Consider the following 16,430-nt stretch of genomic DNA (forward strand, 5'->3'; position numbering starts at 1 on the left):
CCACAGGCTGGTCAGTGTTTTGCCCCTTCAGGGACCTTCCCTGCATCTGTCCCAGTGGGCACCGAAGGCACTGGTGACTTTTCCCCAGGGCTGGCGTTAAACCCTGGGTCTGGGTGCCCGTGGGGCGACACTGCAGCTTCATGCCAGGCGTTATACGTGCGTGGGAAGGAATGTGGAGCTCCGGATTGCATTTACCAAAATGCCCAGCAGCTTGCTGCTGTGCTCCATGCAAAAGTTTGGGTTCATCCCCCTTGTGCCAGCGGGGAGATATCCGCAGGGCTCATCCATCCCAGATCCCGGTGTAACTCCGTGCCTGCCCGAGGATCTGCATGGGTGGAGAAGGGGCAGTTTGGCTGGAGAGAGAAAACCAGTCCAGGAATTAAAAAATACAGCGTTACGGAAAGAAAACCAAAGGAGTTTGTTTTGCAGAGGGATGTTTGCGTGCCCCAAGCTTGTGCCTTCAGCCTTTTGCACGGGTTTGTCCTTCCACATCCTGATCTCTCCCTCTGGGAAGCCGTGTGGCTTGCATATCATGTCTGGAGCAAATCACACCTCCTCCGTTGCCCGCTTTTCCAGCTACGATTTTAAAAAGCAAAACACTTGTGAACAAGTAAACCCTGGAGAAAAACACAGCAATATAACCCAGCTGCCAGCTTCCCAGCTGATGTAAACCACCACTGTGCAGGCTCTTCTATACCAGATTCAAGTACAGATGTGCTGGGAGCCTGCCCTGCTTATCCCTGCTCCTCTGCTGCGTTTTCTGCTGTGCGTCTCAGCCATGGAGCTGTGCTAGACTCTTGGAGCTGCTTGTGCTCCTGATTCAGTCATGAAGTGATGCAGCTTGCTCGTCCCCAAACCAGCCTGGAGGGCAGCCCTGCTGTTGCATGCCTGGGCACCACTCCTGATCCTGCTTCCTGTGAGAAGGACATGCCCGAGGCCGTGATGAAGAGCACCTTCCTCCCATGCTTTGCGAACTGCGAGCCATGTTTGTAGTGCTGTGGGTGCAGGAGGGCTTTCTTTACTGGTGCTGAGCACCTTGGAGGAGGCAGGCGTGGAGCTCACCCGTCTTTCTTCTCTTTTCCAGTGGTGCTTCAAGGGTCACTGCATCTGGAAGACGTCGGAGCAGCCTTACAGCCAGGACGGCAGCTGGAGCTCCTGGTCCAAGTTTGGCTCCTGCTCCAGGACCTGCGGGGGTGGCGTGCGCTCTCGCAGCCGGAGCTGTGACAACCCGCCGTATGTTTGGCCTCCCTCCCTTTTAGCGGGGGTAAAACTGGAAGCAGTTGAGAGTCAGAGGTTCCCTTACTCTTCCCCTTGTGTGCTCTGTGGGCAGGGATGGGGACATCTGTTCCTGCACGAGCTGTGCCATGCGTTTTGGTGCTGAGCTGTGTCATGTTTGGACAGCAGCATCCTCTGATGCGGTTTTAACTCACCTACTTTATTTTCCAGCCCGGCATATGGTGGGCGCCACTGCCCAGGAGCCACCTACGAGTACCAAGTGTGCAATGCCGAGGAGTGCCCAGGGCCCTACCAGGATTTCCGTGCCCAGCAATGCTCCAAGCGCAACTCCTACTACACCCACCAGAACAGCAAGCACTCCTGGCTTCCCTACGAGCATCACGACGGTGAGCGGCGGTGGGTCCTAGCAAAGGAGCAGTAGCCAAAGTGCCTTCCCTCCCAGAGGTGGCCATCACTGTGGGACGGAGACTGGGCCAGCTGCACAGATGGTGGGTTGTGGAAAGCTCCTGAGCTGGAAACTAGCGTGCAATAAGTGAGCATCAAGCAGCCAGGTCTTTAAAACTAATCTCTTGTGCTTGCCCTCAGGTGTCACATAGAGAAACCCAAACGTTGCTCTGGTTCCAGCTCAAAGTGCAGCAGAGCTGGGCTGGGAAGATCAGCCCATGTTGAAACTTTTCCCTGCTCCTCCTGCACTAGTAAGAGGAGAGCCCCTTGGTGTAGTGGTGGCCAGAGATAAATCTGTTTGCACTACTTTAAAAGTTTTATCTCTGCTTTCCGTGTGCTTTGACACACAGAGGTCTTCTTTTCCTTGGGAGGTGGTGGGGTGATGGCACTGCCTGCTCGCTGCTGGAGCCGCAGTGGGGAGCGTGCTGCTCCGGGCTGGCTGGGCGCCAGGTCCGCCTGCCTGGCTTGGGATCGCTCATGCACACAGCCAGGCGTCTTTCACTGCAGTGTCACGTAGTGTGTCCCATCCAGTTGCTTTCTCTTAATTTCCCATGTGTGCTGGGCAAAAGTGCAGGCTCTTGAGCAGCAAGCAGACGTGGCAAAATAAGGCATGTGATTAGTCTGGGGTTTGGAAGTCTGGCTGTGCTCAGGGATACAAGCTGATATGGGTTTCTATCTTCTAACACCCTAATATACTTCCACAAACCCTTTTTTCCCCCCTTTTCCTCCTTTTCATTTTGCTACAGATGCTCAGAAGTGTGAGCTGATCTGTCAGTCCGAGGGAACAGGGGACGTGGTGTTCATGAATCAGGTTGTTCATGACGGTACCCGGTGCAGCTACCGAGACCCCTACAGCATCTGCGTCCGGGGCGAGTGCGTGGTGAGGAGCTGATGGCGGCTGCGTGCGACTGCCCCTGTCCTTTGCCTGTCCAGGAGAGTGCTTGTGCATCCCCCTGACCCACTACCCCTTGGGGATGTATGTTTTAGTCCAGGGACCGACCCTGTGTGCAGCAAAGGGTTGTGGGGCTGGTGGGGCGATGGGGTGCACTGCAGGGATGTAACCCCGTGCTTGTCTTCTCTTTCCCCACGGGTGACAGCATGTCGGCTGTGACAAGGAGGTCGGTTCCCTGAAGCAGGACGACAAGTGTGGGGTCTGCGGGGGGGACAACTCCCACTGCCGGACAGTGAAGGGCACGCTGGCCAAGACCCCCAAGCAGCCAGGTGAGCAGGCTGGATGGGTTTGGGAGTGGATTCAGTCAGGGGCAGCTGGATACGCGTGTGGGTGCGAGTGGTTGTGCGTCCAGTTGGAGCAAACCTGCTCTTCCTTTTCCCTCCGTCCTTCCTTCCCTCCCTGTCAGCAGGTGTTTTGAAGATGTTTGAGATTCCAGCTGGGGCAAGGCACCTTCAGATAGAAGAGATGGAGCCGGCATCTCACAGCATTGGTGGGTACTCTGTAGTTCACCTCTCCCTTCACCCTCTACCTCTTCCTTGTCCCTGTTCTTACAATTCCCACCCAAAGGGTCCAGTCCTTCAAAGGCAGACCAAAGGAAATGATGCTGGAATACCTCCTTTCTCCTCCAGCTGTTAAGAATCAAGCCACGGGTAACTTCATCCCTAACGCCAAGGGCAGAGAAGCTAAAAGCCAAGTGTTTATTGAGATGGGCTTGGAGTGGGAATACACCGTTGAACATGGCAAGGAGAGCCTGAAAACCAGTGGTCCTCTGCACGAGGCCATCAGCGTTTTGGTAAGCCTGGGTGACACGTGCTCTGGGGATGTTGGGGATGACTGTCACCCAGCAGTACAGAGGTGGTCTGAGATGGGACGTAGGAGGTGGTGGAAGGACTTCAGTAGAGAAGGTATGTAGGGCATATCATTAAAACCAGGGATATGAGCTAGCCAAAAGCAAGGAGCAAAGAGCTGCATGCAAGAATGCTATAAAGATGCGTTGCTCAGGTGTTTACCTTTGAGTCCAACTGTATTTCGCTCTGTGCAGCAATTGCTTGTGACTCCATGTCTTGTTTTAGCTGTACTGGTACGTGGAGGAGTTAGGGATGGGTTCCCTGAGCACCCAGGGAAGGGGTAGGTCTGCACTCCCATCCATCCTGTGGCTGGCGCTGGCTTTGGGCATAGGCTGTGGTCCTGCAGGTCAGAAGAGACCAGGGGCATGCGACCCAAGGCTGGGGTTGGGTTGTTTGAGCAGTGTTTCTCTCCACAACTGGAGAGGTGTGTTCCCGAAGGGTAGACTCTGTGTTCAGAGCCCACCTAATCATGTTGGAGGCAATAATAGGGTTTGTTTCTCCTACTCTTATGTGTACTGTACCATGTGGTCATTGTTAGTTTCTTTTTTTTATTTGATGGCCTCCTCTTCCATTCCCTCTCCCATGGCATCACTCCTCATCTCCTTCCCCCTCTCCAACTGTCCTCTCTCTGCCTGCAGGTCATCCCTCAGGAGGAGGAGGCGAGGAGCAGCCTGATGTACCGGTACATCATCCACGAAGACCTGCTGCCCATGATTGGAAACAACAACGTCCTGCTTGAAGAGATGGATTCCTATGAGTGGGCCCTCAAGAGCTGGTCTCAGTGCTCCAAGGCATGCGGAGGAGGTAGCTTTCCCTTCGTAGCAGCCTACAGTGCATGCTTGGGAGGATGCTTGGGTATGTTAGGCAGTGCCTGAGCCCTTTGGGGCAGCTCTGGCTTGCAAACATGCAGATGCTGCTGTTAAGTGTTCCTCCCCAGGATCATGTATCGCAAGGCTTTAGACCTAGACCTGGTACTGCTTGGAGCCCTGGCTTTCTTCTCTACACCCGTACCCATGTTCTTTGCACCTCTGTAATTTGGGGGATCTACACGGAAATATGAGTGTTAACGGACAGTGTTGTGGAGCAGTTTAGGCAAGCATTTTAGCCAGATTTCTTATGAAAACAGCCCATGTTGTTGCGTGTGCATACCTTTGCCTGTCTATCTGTGTATCTGCTACCGTTTTTTAATTCCTTGGCTGTGTTTAACTGGATTTGAGCCAAGGAGTAGTGATCTTGCAGATGACCGCACCTAAAGCTTGCATGGGAATAGGTGTGGACACCCCAGCAGGTGCTGTGATGGAGGGCCCGTAGTACATTTGGGCTCCCAGCAGAGTTATTGCTGGATTTTTTCCCTCTGGGAGGAAACCTGTGTGCCTGCATGCTGGTGTTGGGGAGGTTTGCTCATGAAAGCCTTGCCTTCACATGGCTCCATTTGATGCTGGCCCTGCTCTGAGAGAGGAGTGGGCCAGAGACTTCCAGTGATCACTTCCAACCTACCTGACCCTCCAATAATGGAGAAGACCTCATGCTTCCACCTTGCGCTGACCAGTTTGCAGCTGGAAGATTTTGGGACTTGCAGAGCAGGAAAACAAGCTCTTGCTGGCTCCCTGGTCCTTGCTGCAGCAGGGCTCCTGGCAGAGTGGCAGGCATCTCATGGCTAAGGCTGGCTTAGCCCCAGTCTGGTCTGCTCCCAAGCAAGCACAGCTTATTTGGCAAATTATAGCAGTGTTTTGGCTGGGCTTGCGATGTGCTGCTTTTTTTCTTTCATCTGGAGAAATAAAGCCAAATTTTTAGCTTGCTAAATTCTCTTGGGGCTGTGGTGGCTGTGTCTCCACCAAGAAACTCTGATGTTTTGACCTGGGTTTTTGGGAGAGGGAGCAGGGAAAGGCTGAGTCTGCTTCCCCCCCCCCCCCCCCCCCATGTGTGTGCACCCTACAGCAGCCTGGGTGACCCCAGGAGGGTGGGGGGTCAGCACCCATACAAGAATCCTCTGCGAGCCTGGGCTGAAGCACTGCTTGGGTCCCACCTTGAATGGTGACACCTGAGAGCATGCGTCCCAGCAGGGATGCAGGAGAGTGACCGGGTGGGGAGCTGGTGGGACCCCCACACCCATTGCCTCGGCACCCATGCTCTGCCCCCAGGCATCCAGTACACCAAATACGGCTGCCGGCGGCGAAGTGACAACCGGATGGTGCATAGAAACTTCTGTGACAATGGCAAGAAGCCGAAGCCGATCCGGCGGCGCTGTAACATCCAGGAGTGCTCCCAGCCAGCGTAAGTCCTCCCCCGGCTGCCCCAAGGTGCTCTCATCCCCTCTGTGGGGTATGTGGGGCTGCGTTGGGAGTGCACCAGCTGCTTCTCAGCGCGGGCATCACCTCGCAATGTCAGGCATCACCATGTGCATCTTTCCCCTCCCCGCAGCTGGGTGGCTGAGGAGTGGGGTGCCTGCAGCAGGTCCTGCGGCAAGCTGGGGGTGCAGGTGCGGGCGGTGCAGTGCGTGCAGCGCCTGCAGGATGGCACCAACCGCACCCTGCACACCAAGTACTGCCCTGGGCAGCGCCCTGAGACACGCCGGCCCTGCAGCCGCCTGCCCTGCCCTGCACAGTGGAGGACGGGTGCCTGGTCGGAGGTGAGCTAACTGGGGAGGAGGAGGACCCCCGGCTGCATGGCAGCGTCGGGAGGAGGGAATAGGTGCTGGGTGTGAGGGCCAGGTGCTTACAGAGTAGGTTAGTCTCATAGGGATGGAGATAAGGGTACAAGAGCCAGTGATGGTTTGTGGGGAAAATCAAAATTAGACAAGGGATGGCATCCCTGTGCGTCCTGGTGGAGAGTGAGGGCGGGGGGTTGCTGGAGATGGGTAGGGAGACTCCTTATTCGAAAGCATTATCCTCCCGAGGAGTAGTCACCTGCAAGTACTTGCAAATACCCCACTGGGGTGGCTGTTGGGGCATGCCAGCTCCCCCCACCCCATCGCTGACTGTCTGTCTGGGCACAGTGCTCGGCGAGCTGCGGGGAAGGCGTCCAGCAGCGGCAGGTGGTGTGCAAAGGCAGCGAGAGTGGTGGGCGCTGCGAGGGTGACAAGCCGGAGGCTGTCCAGGCCTGCCATGTGGCCCTCTGCCCAGGTGAGAGGAAGAGGTGGCACTCGGTGGGGGGCACACACCAGCGGGGATCAACCTTCATGCACGCCTCCAGCTCATCTTGGCTTCAGGGGGATGCCAGCACAGGTCAGGTTGAACGTCCCTGATGGTGCTGGCAGAGAAAGGGTTAAACACCAGCCAAAATACTGCACTTTTCTGTTCTTGGTCCTGATATTTGCTGTAGGTGGTGTTGGGTTTTCTGGCAGTTTGCAGGTGCGGTGAGCTGAGGTATGATGGGATGGGCACCCTGGAGTTCATTTTGGGTTTTTCTGGGTGGCTTAAGTGCTGGGCCAACCAGGTGCTCCCCAAGGGACCTTGTTTTTAAGGAGATCCCTTAAAACAAAAAAATTCCTCATTAAAATACTCTCCCTAAGATGTTTTGAGTGCTCCCAGCCTCCCATGGCAGCTGGGCATCGTGGTGCTCTCTCTGCAGGGAAGGGCTCTGGCCTCACGGCCAGCACCGATGCTGGTGACCATGGCACGCCCAAAGTGCAGCGAGTGCCCCAGGATGGGACCAAAAACCCTGTCAGCAAGATCTCCTCCAGTAAGTGTCCCTGCTCGGGTAAGGGTGACGTTTCCCGGGATAACCCTCCCGAGGGCTTCTGCCGCTCCCCATGGGAAACGCAGGCAGACGGGAGGGGGAGGATGCACATCCCAGCAGTGGTTTTGGGGAGTTTTGCCTTCCACTGTTACACGCCTGATGCCTCTGCTGGCAAAGCCTGCCACTCGATTGCCATCTTGTGGAGTCCGGGATCATCATGTTGCACTCCCTTTGCCTCCCAGATTTTATGCCCTTTCCTTTTAACCTTGAACTCTTTTCAGCCTGCCGTGTTTACCCATGCAGGGTGATAGCTTCTGGCTTTTGCCCCTTGCTTAAAGCAACGGGTTGCTTACAGTGCTTCATAGCTGGTCGAGATGCATCAGGATCCTATTTAAGATGCTGGTTTGGAGCATCTGTTTCTCTGATTTTTATCTCCCATGCACTTGGGGGCTTTGTTTTCCAACTCCCTCACCCCCTTTCCTATACAAGCGTTTCCAAAATTGGTGCCCTGGGACAGAGAGCAATAGTAGGGGGGTGTCTTGTTGCCTTTGGGACTGTCGGAAAGGTGGAGGGGTGGGAGCTTAATGCTATCTTCATCATTTGTGCTGTCTGACACTGCTCTGTCCCTCTCCAGGGGAGCCTTGCCTTGGGGACAAGTCCATCTTCTGCCAGATGGAAGTCCTGGCTCGCTACTGCTCCATCCCTGGCTACAACAAGCTCTGCTGCGAATCCTGCAGCAAGAAGGCCTCCTCCACCACTAGCTTGCCCCCCACCACCGGCCCCAGTGCTCTCCCGGGCACCGCTGCTCCCAGCTCCACCATCGCTGCCTGGGGGGAAACTGGTGGGGACCCCACCCCAGCACCTCGGGCCGAGCCAGCTGGTGGCAGAGGGATGCCTGACAGCGGTGCTTTCCCTGAGGGGCTGCCAGCCCCCAGCGAGCTGGGCAGGGGCCGGGCAGCCAGGTAACCCTCTTGGGACCACCTTGCCGTGGGGCAGGGGAAGCCTTTTGCCTCCCTCCCTCCCTCTCTCCCCTCCTCCCCCCCTTCTCCCTCACCCCCCGACTTCCAGTGATGGTTTTCGTGGGTGGCATAGCCAGGTTTGGAAATGACTTGGCTCACCCAGAAATTCCTGGGAAAGCCACTTTTTTTCTCATGATCTCCCTCACCCTCCCCTGCTGTGGCATGGTTTTTTTGACAGTGCCACAGAAAAAAAGGTGAAAAGGAGCAAAAATAGTGACAGGAGCTTGGCTGCAGTTAGATGGGCTGCTTCCTCCCAAGGTGCTAAAAAGATTTGGGGGGAGGGGGCTTGAATGTTGATTTTTTTATTGCCCCTGTCCCAAGCAGCAACACAAGATGTGCTGGAGAGGAGGGTCCTGGCTCTGCAGTTCAGCCCAGCTGCTCAGAGCTTGAGGGTAGCAATGGGAGGATGCTGGGAATCTGGGGGGGGCAAGGAACTGGAGGGAGGTGGTGGGGTGCGTTGGGGGAAGTGTCAGGAAATGCCCAGACCGCTGCCCTGGGCTGTCCCTGTTGGGGTAGAGAGTTTGGGAAACATGTCTGGGGGAAGATGGAGTGTGAAAACCATAGACCGGCTTCTGTCCTGCATTGCAGGATAGGCAGGAGGAGGTCCAGGCAACCCTAACATGAGCAATAAGAACAAGATCAAAGACCAAAAATACATGTAAAAAATGCCTGTCACCTGGCGGTGACTTTTTAGCCAATGATGCCCTTGGCCAGCCTTGAGCTGATACCGATGCCTAGCCTCCCCAGGACCACTAGCCTGATCCCTGCACCCTTGTACCCAGTGCCTGTGGGGCATCAACATGTTTTGGAGGAACATGGGGACATCTGGGAAGCCAGGAGTGGGTTTTAAGGGCAGTTATGACGAAAGGAGAGAGCCAGATTCATCTGTGTCTTTTTTTGTTGCATGGGAGGGGGTGAAAGGGGGATGATTAACGCTGTTAAAATATTGTGCCAAGTACTAAATGTATGCACAGCACTTTAGGAGCCTAGGGCTGAGTGCAGCTTGCTTGATGTCAGGCCTGCTCCAGGCACAGGGTCTGCCTTGAGGAGTTATAGTCCTCAAAACCTCCCCGGGGAGGGGTCAGGTAGCCTGCTGTGTCCCTGAGGGATGTCTCCAAGAGGTGTCCCCAGTGGGGCTGCCATGGTTTCCGTGCTTAGTGGTGTGCAGCCTTCCAGCTGAGGGCATCCAGCACCTCCAGGTGCGGTGGCAGGAGAAGGTGGGCTTCTATGGTGGATGAACGCTGGTAGGGAGGAGGTTCTGGGGACAGAGAGGTGGAATCAGGGGAAGGCAAGGCTTGCCAGGAAGACCAGTTTGGCATTGTAAAGTGGGATCTCTTGGGAGCACATGAATGGGTGCGTGCACTGCAGCCTTGATGGTACTGCTTCCCTGGACATCTGAGGAGCAGGACGGGGCATCTCTAGGGGCAGTGTTTGGGAAGCTCTTCAGGTGCCTGGGGCTTGCTTGCAAGGCGGCCCGGCGTGCTTGGCATGTACTGGGAGGCTGCCAGGTTTAGGGCATGCTGCTATTTGAGCCTGGTGCTTTCAGTGCTGTTGGTGCCGGGGCAGAGCGCTGCATCAATAGCACTCGTGTGGCTGCAAGGCACTTGAGGTCAGAGCATCTCAGAGGAGCTCACATCAGTGCAGGCTTACCTCAGCCTTTGCTGGTCTGATGTGGATTGCAGCAGGGAGGAGGCTGAGGTACATGCTTTAATTGAAATGAATGGAGACCCTGTGCATTCCTGATGTTTTAAGCATTGGACCGCCTCTGCAGTGCTCCCCTGGAGCTATGCCACAGTACAAAAAGGGCTGAAGAGATGTTAAGGCGGCAGCTTATGCACCCTCCTGCGCCTGGAGCGCCTCTGAGTCAAGGCAGGATGAGCGTTTATCTAACTACTCTTAAAAGCATCTGAGGCTCCAGGTCCCCTGCCTCCTGGGTGCTGCCCTTTGGCATTAATTGGGCTTCACAAAAGGTGGAACAAAGCCCCACATCACTCTGAGCCAAGCAACCAGCACACCTTGTGGGAGCAGACAGACAGAGGGATGCCGATGAAATTCTGCAGCGGGGTGCCTGGATCTGAGGTGGGCAGGTATTGGAAACCACAGGATCAGTGAGATACTGCGTGTGTACCAGGGTGGGATTCATCCCTTGGACTGTTGATACCACTGCTGTGCCCCTTGCCTATCCACCAGCAGTGCTCTCCAGCTGGGAGTGCCAGCATTTATTGTGCCAAAGATAACACTTTGTTTACTCTTCAAGGAGCATCTCTCCCTGGAGGTGCAGGTGGGAGGGCTGGGGCTGGCGCAGGGTGTGCCACAGCCTTCTCTTGCTGCTGGGACAGCCCTGGGCTGGCTCGGGGCAGGACGGAGCTTGTTTTGCCTTTCCCAGCCTGAAGCAAAGCTTTTCTCCAGCGTTCAGCCCCCTGTCCCCTAGCATCGGAGGTGTTGAATAAAAGCAAAACCTTCCCCCCTCAGAAATGGGCTGTAATGTCTCCAGGACACAGCATATATGCATGCGTGCATGCCTTCTGATGCCTTCCTCTCAAAATCTTGGCTGTACCCCTCCTTCAGTGCTGTCTTGGGCATTAGTGCTTTATTGCATTAGGAATATTTGCAGTGGTTCCTTGCTATACCTCGGTGGAGAGCTGTGGCTGAGGGCTGGCCCAGCCCCCTTGCACCCCACAGCCAGGGTCCCCGGGGAGGCTTTGGGGCAGGGGAGCTGCACTGCAGGTGCTAACCCCCCCCTCTAGCTGAGAGAGGTGGGTGGGATTTAAAGCAGGGTGCGATAAAGCCCCCTCTGCCGCGTGCGGGTGCTCTGGGGTGGTGATGCTGCAGGGCTGGGACCCAGCACTGGGTATTTATTCCGAGTGAACGCAAGAAGCGCCTAAGGCAGGCTGACGTTGGGTTGCTTCTTGCCGCACAGATGCCATGGTGTGTGGAAAGCTGCGGCATGGGGATGTAGTGCCGCAATGTACCACCTCCCAGCAGGGATCTGGTCCTGTCTCCAGGAGGAGAGGGTGCTCCGGTCCCCCACACCCTCTTGCGCCAGGTGTACGCACCAAGTCATTCCTGTGATGTAACCTTGTCCAGTGTTACGATGATGTATAAAGTTTTGTACATACAAGATTCAGAGCTTTTTAACTTTTAATATTTATTAATTTTTGGGGTTTTTTTTTTTTTGAACTCTAACATAATGTAAAATAAATAAATAAATCCACATCAAGATCTCATTCTGTTGATTTATTTGGACGGTTGGGTGTGTGAGGGGGAAAATATGAGTGTGACCTGTGTGTAGTTGTTGACATGGATTTCACACAGCGAGCTACCAGCTCTTTAATTTATTTCAGCCCAGCCCCTCTTTATCAGCTAGTTTCACATAACTGTTTTGTGATTATTCCCCCCTGCCTTAAATAAGACAAAGACCCAGCAAACCCCACAGGTATAAATTCCAAGCACCCTGCCACGGCTGCAGGAACATTTCATGACACCCAGCTGCTCAGTTTCACTCTTGCAAGGCTTGTTTCTAGCTGTGGTTGGCAGCGGCTTTATGGCACAGCATGCTTGTTCCAAAGGTGCAGGGTCACCGGACTGGCTATCCCTGCTGCTGCAGAGAGCTGTGGGTGTGGGATGGCCGGTGATCTCCTGAGGATCATCTGAGGACAAAACCCGCCAGGGGTTTTATCATGCTGCAGGTTTGCAGTGACAAGGTCCCCTGGAGGGCATGGTCTTGGAGGGCTTGATGCTGCATTATGAGGTCCTGGGGCTGAGCCTGACCTTCCTGCTGCCTGTCTCCACAAGCTGTTTTCTCACTTGCCTTGCCGCCCTCTCTCGTGTTGCAATACCCAAAGTCGATTGAACTGGTGGTGAAAAGCACATTTCTGACCCCTTGGGACATGGTTTTAGTGCCATATGCCTGCTCCGGCTGTGCCTGCCACTCTTAGCATAGCAGGAGAAAAACCTCTATGTATATACATCTGTACACACACAAATACATACCTTAGCTATTGCAAAAATAAAGATGTGTTACTGGTTCAGGCTAAAAAGAGCCCCTGAGCTTGCACTGATGACTGATGCCACGATCAGGTAATAAATAAAGAGTGAAGAAATTGGGGCAGGGCTGAAGTTGCAGAACAAACTGCACTGTGGGCAGCGATGCCCGACATCAGGTTGCGTTTTGACAGCCACCCCCTTCCCTTGTGCATGGCAAGGAGGAGCAATGCCAAACACCCGCTACCATTGCTGCTCGTGGGTGAGGTCTGGGCAAGGGTTTTCAGGCAACCCCTAATGCAAGGCTTGGTGCTGCCTTGGTCGCCCCAGCTTGCAGATACTCTGCTCTGTCCCCGAAGCAAGGGCACAGTGCTGGGTCAAGAGCATCCTCCATGCTCAGTGGGTGGGTGCACTGTCTTGCCCCGTTGCTGGTGGCTGCAGCTCCTCAGCCATAGTGGCAATGAGCAGGGGCAGGAACGAGTTTACAGCTCAGGCTGTCCACCTTGTGCTCAGGCAGACTCTGTCCTCCCACCGCTCAGGGACACGTGGTGGCAGAGAGGTGCTGGCAGAGGTGTTTGATGAAGTCTGCTTGGGACTGCGGCAGGACACGGTTAATGACAGATGCAGGGATCCAGCCCTTTGGGACAGAAAACACCCCAGATTTGGTCCCACTGGGTCAAAGAGAGTTGGGGTGCCCATCCCGGGGAGGAGGGTGCATTTGCACACCGGGATGCATACCCCTTGCTGTCTCACCCAAGTAACACGGTGGCACTTGCCTTCAGGTCCATGCTCAGGAGCCAGGTGAAGTGGGTACAGCTGGGGTCCCCTGCCAGCGGCTGCAGGACGATGCAGCTCAGCCGGGACTCAGCCCTGTGGTGGGCAGCGAAGCAGGCAGTTAGGGTCCACCCCAGGGGGGAAAAAATGAGTGTGAGGAGATCCCAGAGCAAACACAAGAGGAGCGCGTGCCTCCCTTGCCATGCCCAGTGCAAACGTTCATGGCTATAGCAGTGGTCTCCCCCCTGCAGTGACACGATACCCCGTGATGGTCGTTTGTGGAGGGGACTTTACCTGATGCAGCCTTCCTGCAAAGGCAGTGGCTCGATGTGGGTGGCGGTGCCCACCAGGTAGATGGCTGTCTCCCTCTTGCCACGGTGCCGCACACTGATGAAGTCCCGCTGGCCCACCAGGTTGCCTGGGCTGGGAGCAGTGACTTCGTGTGTCACCAGTGTGTCCGCCCCGACACGCTGCAGCACCTACCAGAACAAGGAGCACCACAGGCATTATTAGGCTTTTCGTGACTGCCCCTCCAGGGACATCCCTGCCACCTCCTTACTCCTGCCCAGGGGACATTAATCCACCTTGGGGACAGCAGCGTGGGGTGGCAGCATGAGCAGAAGCAGCAGCAAAGCAGGGGCTTGGGGCTTGCACCTGGTGATAATTAAGTCCCAATCTCCTGCAGACTATTAAGGGGGAAAGCTGGTAATTTTTGCAGCCTTTTTTATCTGGGATGGGACTCTCCCTGTGTTGTTTCTTTTTCTGAAGGGGCAGGGAAGTGGTAGCAATAAATAAGCAGAGGCTGGGTAGCATCTGAGCCAGCCCAGGTGAGGTAGGGGAGACTTTCTGAGGCCAGCAGCTTGCTTAGGGATATGCTGTGATATGGGAGCTGAGAAATAAGGCAGAATACTCAAAAGAAGCCCAAGACAGCACATAAGCTTCCTGGGGGTGCCCCTGCCGTGTGATATGTTTGGTTTTGCCTCTTTTTTTTTGACCTGTCTGATTCCCCTGGACAGCTTCTCCCTGATATTAAAGTCAGACCAATGTCAGAGTCCCCCAGTGTGGAAAAACCTCTGTGAATAGGCACAGAAAAGAGAGCTTGGAAGCGACATGTTTCTCAATGCTACATCAGTAAAGCACATCTTGTCTCCCTGGGGTGATATCCTGCTCTTGCAGAAGTGAGGAATTAGCTTTAATCCTTCAGCAATCTTAAAAACCTTGATAAATATGAGGTCTTGGATGCTACCAACCCTGGCAATGCATCTTGGACCGTCTGTGTGTGATGGCATCGCTGGCTGCCAGTCCCTCCCCACCTTACCTTCACCTGGCTGAGGGTTGGGTTCCACTGAGGCATTTGCTCAATCCTCTCGAAGAGCTCCTGGTGCAGCTGTGCCACTGGCACGGCCAGGATCACCTCTGCCCGAAAGACCTTGCCCAGCCCAGGAAGGGCGGTGCTGGACACGGCAGCTCCAGAGTCCTGGGAGAGCAGAGAGCCTGTATCAACCCCAAATGCCCCGAGTCATTAGCTGCATGCTGAAATGTCTTGCTAATAAATTATCCCAGTCCTCTTTTTAATCACCGCTTGGTTTACAGGCAAAAACCATTATATTTAAATCATGCCGCTATGATTGCTTTTTTTCTTAAGCTCCTTCCTAGCTAAACAATTCAGCAAACAGCTTAATGAACAAACGCTGTAAATAACAACAAAGTCACAATCTGTTGGGTTTTTCTGCAGAAATACTCCTGGCTTTCCCCAGGAACACGATTATCTGAGTTTCCCCTTCCAAGCTTTTTCCTGCTGTCTATTTACTTTGCAGATTTGCTTGTGAATGTTTTTAATGAAGGCTTGCTTGGAAGCCCTCTTTGCTGTGCATGCTTTTGCATGGCGTATCTCCTGTGCCCATGGTGTGCCTTCAAGCAGGAGAAATAAGAAAAGCATGTCCCCCCTCCCCCGGCTCATTTCTCCTCCCAAGAGCTTTTGTGGCATAAAGCAGTAAAGGCAAGAGGTGGCTGGGCTTTACCAGCATCATTTCTGCCTGCCAGCTGGTGTGCTGCTGCAGGATGCTCAGCGCTCGCTTCAGGGCCGTTTCTCCCTGGGTGATGTAGGAGAGGTCCACACTGGGGAACCGGCTGGTGCTGATGTCTCCAGCAGGCTCGGGGCAGGTGGCTGCAGGAGCAAGGCAGAGCAATGTGAAAAGCCCCCCCCCCCAGCTTTACCTGTGCACATGGCTGTGAGTACAGAAGTGCAAACAGACCTGGAGCAGAGGGTTTTGCTGACCTGAAGTCTTGGCTTTTACCACGCAGCTGGTTCCCTCTTGGGCTGGGGGACAGCCTGCTGCAGAAACCCTTGCCCTCAGGAGCATCCCTGGCATTCATTCACTGAGTCTGTACTGACTACTTGGAAAGCTTTTTGAAATTGCTTTCCAAATCAATTCCCAGTAACACCGTGGTACAAATTGCATGTTGCTTGGGTATTACTAACACTGCATAGGCAGCCTTTGGACCAAGTCACACTTCAAAAAAGCCAGATGAATTTGCGAATTTTCAAGTCTTTGGGTAAGCAATGGAAATAGGGACACAGCAGACATGCAAGAAAACACGGTAAGTTCCTGTAACCTCTGCTAGAAGCTTTGGCTGCCGGTGCAGCGAACCAATGCAATTTACCTTCCCAGAATCTCAGGGTCTCCTTGCTAACCCCGCTTGCCGTCAGTATGAGGAATGCTTTTAAGTTACCAGAGAGCTGGAGACCAGCCCAGGAATGAGAAGGTAATTAACTCTGTCTCTCAAAATATAAGTCAAATCATATGGAGAGGGTGCATTTTAATACTCATCCCTCCACCATGTGTTGCAAGGGGTTGTGAGCAGGGCTAGGAAATATGTTATCCAACCACCCGGGCTGAGCTTACCTGTCTCCTTCCCCTTCAGCCTCTGAACATAATGAGGAATTTTGGAAGGCAGGCGATGGGATCCTCTTACCACCAGCCCTCTCACATCCTTCTGTATTGCTGCAACGGCTGTTATCTTCAAGCCTAGGGGAGAGACATGCAGGCTTTGGTGAGCACAGAGCATGCTAGGGAGATGCTGTGGTGCCCTGGGTCTCTGCTGGAAGTTCATTTGCAGCCAAGACCAAGACTACCCTGTGTGTGATATAACGCGAGAGGAAAATCAATGCTACTTTTCTGCCTTTTTTTCCCCGAGGTTGGAGGGGAGGCGAGTGGTGCTTACCGGGCAGGCGGCGGAGGTGATCATGGGCAATGCCACAGCAGAGCTTGATGGTGGCCCGCAGCATGGCGCAGGAGCAGGGCTGCCTCTGGGAGCACGCTACAGCCCGGCACGTCTTTATAACCAGCCTGAAGGACAGCACCTGATGATAGGACCACGCTGCCAGATAGCAACTGGGAATAAGGAGTACTCAAGGACAAGGCAAGCGAGAGGAGGGGCTGGAGGGAAAGGCCATGCTTCCCTCTGAATGAGCCGTCCCTGCCTTTTTTCCTG

At 54.5% G+C, this 16,430-nt stretch overlaps 2 protein-coding genes across 5 annotated transcripts in view; one reads left to right on the top strand and one right to left on the bottom strand.

Annotated features, from left to right (window-relative positions):
- ADAMTS14 (ADAM metallopeptidase with thrombospondin type 1 motif 14) overlaps positions 1–11,298 on the top strand; it is a 39,225-nt gene extending 27,927 nt beyond the window's left edge. For 2 of the 4 annotated variants that reach the window (XM_040606839.1, XM_040606841.1), the window contains exons 11-22: positions 1,085–1,233; positions 1,447–1,622; positions 2,427–2,560; positions 2,778–2,901; positions 3,039–3,122; positions 3,262–3,425; positions 4,119–4,284; positions 5,622–5,754; positions 5,902–6,109; positions 6,476–6,602; positions 7,051–7,161; positions 7,793–11,298. In XM_040606839.1, coding sequence (XP_040462773.1) covers positions 1,085–1,233; positions 1,447–1,622; positions 2,427–2,560; positions 2,778–2,901; positions 3,039–3,122; positions 3,262–3,425; positions 4,119–4,284; positions 5,622–5,754; positions 5,902–6,109; positions 6,476–6,602; positions 7,051–7,161; positions 7,793–8,124 — 1,908 coding nt within the window. In that variant the 3' untranslated portion in view covers positions 8,125–11,298. The remainder of the gene's footprint in view (positions 1–1,084; positions 1,234–1,446; positions 1,623–2,426; positions 2,561–2,777; positions 2,902–3,038; positions 3,123–3,261; positions 3,426–4,118; positions 4,285–5,621; positions 5,755–5,901; positions 6,110–6,475; positions 6,603–7,050; positions 7,162–7,792) is intronic. The other 2 variants (XM_040606840.1, XM_040606842.1) reach the window with 1 other exon arrangement.
- Positions 11,299–12,696: 1,398 nt separating this feature from the next.
- Positions 12,697–16,224, bottom strand: LOC121094204 (steroidogenic acute regulatory protein, mitochondrial-like). The gene is made up of 7 exons (XM_040607511.1): positions 16,161–16,224; positions 15,842–15,964; positions 14,957–15,102; positions 14,254–14,412; positions 13,230–13,414; positions 12,938–13,031; positions 12,697–12,798 (listed from the first exon to the last, which is right to left on the bottom strand). Exons 1-7 carry the CDS (start codon positions 16,222–16,224, stop codon positions 12,697–12,699), a joined length of 873 nt encoding a protein of 290 aa, XP_040463445.1.
- Positions 16,225–16,430: the final 206 nt, after the last annotated feature.

The sequence above is a fragment of the Falco naumanni genome, chromosome 9, assembly GCF_017639655.2.
Source record: "Falco naumanni isolate bFalNau1 chromosome 9, bFalNau1.pat, whole genome shotgun sequence".
NCBI classification, from domain to species: domain Eukaryota; kingdom Metazoa; phylum Chordata; class Aves; order Falconiformes; family Falconidae; genus Falco; species Falco naumanni.

Coding starts and splice junctions, on each gene's coding strand:
- LOC121094204 (XM_040607511.1), bottom strand. CDS start 16,224: ATGCTGCGGGCCACCATCAAGCTCTGCTGTGGCATTGCCCATGATCAC. Junction 15,103..15,841: donor GCTGAAGGGGAAGGAGACAG/GTAAGCTCAGCC, acceptor TTGCTCCTGCAG/CCACCTGCCCCGAGCCTGCT. Junction 13,032..13,229: donor TTGCAGGAAGGCTGCATCAG/GTAAAGTCCCCT, acceptor TGCCCACCACAG/GGCTGAGTCCCGGCTGAGCT.